The following is a 6,017-nucleotide window of genomic DNA, read 5'->3' as shown; positions in this document are numbered from 1 at the left end:
AAATTACAATTCGTTAACTATTTCGCCATCGCGATTATGCCATAGATGCGAAACTAGAGTATGTCGAAGATACTCATTCTCGTCTTTGTCACGCAGCTCTTTTGTCTTCTCGGCATATACATCACACCTTTCGTACCAAGTTGATCCTTGTAGGTTGTTGACAGGCAAGTAGTAAGATTTATTTTCAGCGATTATAAAACCATTGTCTTCAATTATCATGTTGTGCAATATGATGCAACCATACATGATTCTTTGATTTTGTTTACGCTATATGCCCTAGCAGGTTGTCTTAAAATACCCCAACGACCTTGCAAAATTCCAAATGTCCTCTCAACGTCTTTACGAGCTGCATATTGTTTCTTTGTAAAGTATTTCCTTTTTGCGTCAACAACACTTGAGAATCCCTTAACTAAAGAAGCCCCCGAAGGGTAAATCCCATCGGCAAGATAGTAGCCTCGTTCAAAATCAATGTCCCCAATTTCGTATGGAACTTGAGGAGCCGTGTCAGTTAGTAAACTATCAAACAATGGAGACGCATTAAGGACATTCAAGTCATTGTTCGAACCGGCCATTCCAAAATATGCATGCCAAATCCAATTGTCATACGATGCAACGACTTCCAACATGATTGTCGGGTAACCGTGATCGCCTCGGGTGAAATGCCCTTTCCATGCATTTGGACATTTTTCCCAAGCCCAATGTATACAATCAATGCTTCCAAGCATTTCAGGAAAGCCGTGAAGTTCTTCATGTTTATGATACAACCGACGTATATCGTCCTCGGTCGGTTCTCTCATGTATACATTACCATGCAAGTCTATAATACATATTGTAAAATTTTGCAAAGACTCACGTGATGTTCTCTCCGAAATTTGTAAATATTCGTCAAATAGATCCGGTGAATCACCGTATGCTAGTTGACAGTAGTGACTTTTAAAAGAGTAGATACTCCGAGAACACCTCGTGCATCGGGACGTTCTTGAAAATAAGTAATTCACTTTGTTGCATCGGGACGAGTAGAGTAAGAAAGTATAACTTCAATTATTTTTTCAAGAAGACTTTGTGACATTCGATAACGCCGTTTGAAATATTCAGGGGATACTTCGGATCTTGAACAAAATAATCGTTCATCAAACGATTGTGCGCTTCTACACGATCACGACGAATGTAGCGACGTTTTCGTCTTGAACTTCGAGCCTCATTTTGTTCCTCGACCTCTCTACGTATTACCACGTTATTTTGATAAGCAAATATACTTTTCATTGCGTTAACCAAACTTTCTTCGTCGGAACTACTCATTTTTAAAGAAATATTTTTATTTTGATGATAGAATTTTGATTTGATTGTGTGAGTATATGTTGAGTAAAATGGATGTAAAATAATATGTGTTTGTGTTTGTATATGTGTTGTGTATATATAGAATTTAAAAAGAAGAAAAAAAACAAAAAATGGCAACGGTAATAAAAAATAGCCGTTATATGTTTATTTTATTTTTTATTTTTTTAATGGCCCGAACAAAAACTCGTCGCCTATGCGACTGACCAGACCGGGACGCAAACTCGCAACATGGTTGGGGAGTGAGGTGACTTGCGACGGGGTAGGTGACTAAGGGGAGACGAGCTCTCACTCCTGGTGCTCTAATGTGTCGTGAATATTGAGAAACCCTATTTGCACCGCCTCTAAAGTCTAGTAATATTGCCTCATTTTTATGTGGTTTGATATATAAATATAAATATAAATATATATATAAATAATTATAAATTAAAGGATATTTCAAAAAAAATAATTAAAAAATAAAATAAAATAAGTCCCACCCTCTCCATTGCTTCCTCAATTTAGTTGTTTACTCTATTTGGATCCCATCTTCCATTAAAGCAACCAAAAAACCTTCAACAAGGATCTCTCTTTTTCCCATGAACAACAAATCAATTATAGGTACTTCTTCTTCTTGAGAATTAAACCAAACTACTTGTAATCTTCTAACTTTTTTCTTTTTCTTTTCATGGCTCTTCTCACTTTCCCATCTTCTTCAGAAACACATAAGGTACAACCCACAAAACACACTACTACTAACATTAGAAAACCACACCAACAAAAACCTAAATCAACACCAAAATCTAAATCAAAATCAACACCCAAAAAACAAGTTAACCCGCCATCATCATCATCTTCTTCTTCATGGGACAACTTCAAGAACTTGTTGACTTGCAAACAAATGGATGTTGTGGGGTCAAACAAAGTCAATCATGACCCAGTTAAGAACAACCCGAATGGGTATTCAAAGTTGAGTTCTTGTAGCTCTATTTGTAATTTTAGGGATGTTGTGCATGGGAATACAAGAGTTGTTCATAGAGCTGATAACTCGCCGGAAAGTAGTACTGTTGGTCTTGATTCCGGCCTTCTTAGCCGCCGGAAAAAACATATAAATGGTGGTGGATCTTCTTCTTCTTCTTCTTCCAAGAGTTTAACGGGTAATTCGGTGAGATCCAACGGCAATGGAAGTTACACGTCAACTTCAAGAGGCATGCAATTTAGAAAGCTTTCTGGATGTTATGAATGTCACGCTATTGCTGATCCTTCAAGGTCTCTATCTCAATTTCACTTTTCTTCTTTTATTTTTTAGTACTTTCACACTTAATTTGTGACATATCATTGGCATTGGCATAATTATAATTATTTAGATATATTTATTTTTATTATATTGGTGTTACCAAAATATATATACTCAGCTCGTTATACAATTAATATGATTATGTAGCTACCAATTATTATGATTATGTATTATGTATTATGTATTAATGTATTATGTAGTAATGTTATTAAAATAATCTATCTATATGAAATTTAAAAATGGAAGTACTAATATTTATGATGATTATATGTAGGTATACATTACCAAGAAGTAGCATATGTGTGTGTTCTCAATGTGGAGAAGTTTTCCCAAAAATGGAGAGTTTGGAGCATCATCAAGCTGTTAGACATGCTGGTAATCTACTTAACCACACTTAAAATATATCATTTTACGTTATTTTTTTATTATATCCAATGATTATAAGATTTATTAAAACGGTATCTTCGTTTTAACTAAAAGTTACTACTACAGTATTAAGGTATATATAAATATAAATGGAAACCATAAATATTTATTATTAAATTAATTAAATTAATATATGAGTACTATTTGTATGGCAATACTACAGAGTAACATGGTTTTTTGTCTAACCCATATTAGTAAATGCAATATTTGTTGACGCGACACATGAAAATCGACATTTTATTAAATAATCTAATTTAATTTGAATGACGACTTGAACTTATGAAGTGTTATAAAGCCGATAGAATATAGTCTGTGAAGTGTTATAAGCACAATCAGTGAACTATAAGCTTTTAAAGTTAATGTAAATTGTAATTAATATTTTTGGGCCAACCTTACTTTGGAGCTTTGACTTTTTAAAAAAAAAAAAAAATTTCTTGTACGTGTTTCATATTATAGTTTAATAATATTTACTTTGCTTTTCAAAAAAAAAAAAAAAAAAATGGTAATGCATGAGTTTAATAAATAAATATATTAATAATAAATAGATATAAGTTATAAATGGAAATTTTAAGTGTATTTAATCTTTATTATCTTGTGATTTTAGAGCATAAGTTAGCCAAGAAAATGTTTTCCTTTTTTTCATATATACATATTACAGTACATATATAATATAAAATCTATACATTATATAAAGAGCGTGATAATATGTGTCAACTCTTTATTAATTTCTGTCATTTGTTAACTCCTCCTTTATTCCTGTCACATGTCAGTCTATCAATTATTTTCATATATTAATTGAATCATTAGATTTCTAATTTTTAAGTTAATATAGAGATTTCATTACCAAAAATAAAATATTATATTACCATATATTATTTTTTACATATGTTATAATTATATTAATATTTACAAGAAATTTAATTTTTCTAAAAAAAAAATATATATAATATTATATTAATATTTACATATGTTATAATTATATCAATAAAGTTATATATTTTTTATTATAAAATTATTTTAAATGGTCTAAATAATACGTAGTATTGTTTTAAACGTTACATTAAATTTATTTAGATGTATGTGTGTAATGCTTCGTTTGAGATTTTGACATAATGAAATTAGTTTTACTAAAAACATATACAATTAGAGATGTGTATAAAACATTATTCTTAACGATCGGTAAACAACTTTTAGGTACTCATATTTGGTGTTTTATCGATTATTTGTCAATTAAAGTTAAAATAATTTCAACGGACGGATGCATAATCAATGCGTTAGTATTCAATACTAATGTTTTCGATCAAACGTTATCAATATTAAAAGATTTTATTATTATAATTGTATTATATATTTGATAAGTTTTAATATTAACGTGATCGATTACTAATTTATATAAATATCGTGCAACTCACATGCTCATAAAATTAGTAAATATAATATATAATGTACTGGCATTTACATTTACAGAGTATTTAATGTTGTCCATGATGGTTTCTGCATTTTATACTAAATTAAATTTATAAAACGTAAGACTAATATAATAGAGTAAGTAGATCAACCACCGACACTGATTTTTAAACAAATCTAAATCAACAATAAACACTATACAATAAAAAATAGCATATCTTCGGTAGGTGTATTGATTGAATTTGCCATTACAGTGACATTGTTGTACGAAGTAACTTTTATTCGTTCATTCACGTACATATATTGTTCAATTACAGTTTCGGAGCTAGGTCCAGATGATTCGGGGCGAAATATTGTTGAAATAATATTCAAATCAAGCTGGTTAAAAACCGACAATCCAATTTTCACGATCGAACGTATACTAAAAGTCCAAAACACACGTCGAACAATTCAACGTTTCGAAGATTGTCGTGACATAGTCAAGACACGTTCAAGCGCAACAGCGTCTCGTTGCGTTGCTGATGGAAATGAACTCCTTCGTTTCCACTGCACAACTATTGCGTGCCCGCTTGGTGCCCGAAACTCATCCGGGCTCTGCAATGCAGTTCCCGGATGCGGTGTTTGCACCATTATCCGTCAAGGGTTTCAAATCCCGAAACTTGGGGGCATTGGGGAGCGAGGGGCCAAGGGCGTGCGTACAACAGCGAGTAGCGGAAGAGCACATGATTGTTTAGGAGTTGAAGCGCGTGGGCTAAGGGCGATGCTTGTTTGTAGAGTAATCGCTGGAAGAGTTAAGCGCTTGGAGAAAGACGCGCTGATGGAAGATGATGGACCGTACGATTCCGTGGCTGGGCATGGTGGAGTGTATTCTAATCTTGAAGAGTTGTATGTTTTTAATCCAAGGGCTATACTTCCTTGTTTTGTTGTCATATACAAGGCATTTGATTGCTGACGTCATTAATAACGTGTATTTGTTTGTTGTATTATTATTTCTTTCATTTTCAATATATTTAATATTTAATGTGAGTTTATATAGTTCATAACAATAGTTTATCATTGAAAAAAACATTTACTGTTAAATACACTCATTTATACACGTAAGGTTGACCAATTAGAACATATAAGGGAATTGCTTTTTTTAAATAAGCATAAGGTAGTTATATTATTACAGTAATATTAATTGTTATTATTAATATTACTCTATAATATATTAATATTAACACTCTCCCCGTCTCACAAAAATGTCCAACGATTTTTTTTGTTTTAAAAAAAATGTTGATAAATTGACAAAATTGTTTTTTATTAAATAAATCGTTATAATTAATTAACTTTCAAAACGAAGATGAAAAAGAAAGAAATATAATTAAGAGTTTTGCAGACCTTTTCAATATATATATATATATATATATATATATATATATATATATATATATATATATATATATAAAGAGTAAAATTGAAACTTTAATGCATTTTCAGTTTATTTCATATAAGAGACATTTATTTTGAAACATATATAAATAGTAGTATGAACAATTTTTATGAAATGAAGTGATTATATAACGGTCATGTT

At 31.0% G+C, this 6,017-nt stretch overlaps 2 protein-coding genes across 3 annotated transcripts; one reads left to right on the top strand and one right to left on the bottom strand.

The window, feature by feature from the left end:
• Nucleotides 1-215: 215 nt before the first annotated feature.
• On the bottom strand, nt 216-1,299 carry LOC139854200 (uncharacterized). The gene is made up of 2 exons (XM_071843536.1): nt 1,068-1,299; nt 216-817 (listed from the first exon to the last, which is right to left on the bottom strand). The coding sequence occupies exons 1-2, from the start codon at nt 1,297-1,299 to the stop codon at nt 216-218; spliced, it is 834 nt and encodes a 277-aa protein (XP_071699637.1).
• A 554-nt stretch (nt 1,300-1,853) lies between these two features.
• LOC139858257 (uncharacterized) lies at nt 1,854-5,410 on the top strand. Of its 2 annotated transcripts, XM_071847134.1 has the most exons (4): nt 1,884-1,935; nt 2,034-2,583; nt 2,886-2,986; nt 4,762-5,410. In XM_071847134.1, the coding sequence occupies exons 1-4, from the start codon at nt 1,914-1,916 to the stop codon at nt 5,394-5,396; spliced, it is 1,308 nt and encodes a 435-aa protein (XP_071703235.1). In that variant the 5' UTR covers nt 1,884-1,913; the 3' UTR covers nt 5,397-5,410. The 2 variants fall into 2 exon arrangements, with proteins under 2 accessions (XP_071703228.1, XP_071703235.1); XM_071847127.1 differs by having other exon boundaries at nt 1,854-2,583.
• Nucleotides 5,411-6,017: the final 607 nt, after the last annotated feature.

The sequence above is a fragment of the Rutidosis leptorrhynchoides genome, chromosome 1 (genome assembly GCF_046630445.1).
Source record: "Rutidosis leptorrhynchoides isolate AG116_Rl617_1_P2 chromosome 1, CSIRO_AGI_Rlap_v1, whole genome shotgun sequence".
NCBI classification, from domain to species: Eukaryota; Viridiplantae; Streptophyta; class Magnoliopsida; order Asterales; family Asteraceae; genus Rutidosis; species Rutidosis leptorrhynchoides.
This window is presented reverse-complemented; position numbering and strand designations above follow the sequence as displayed.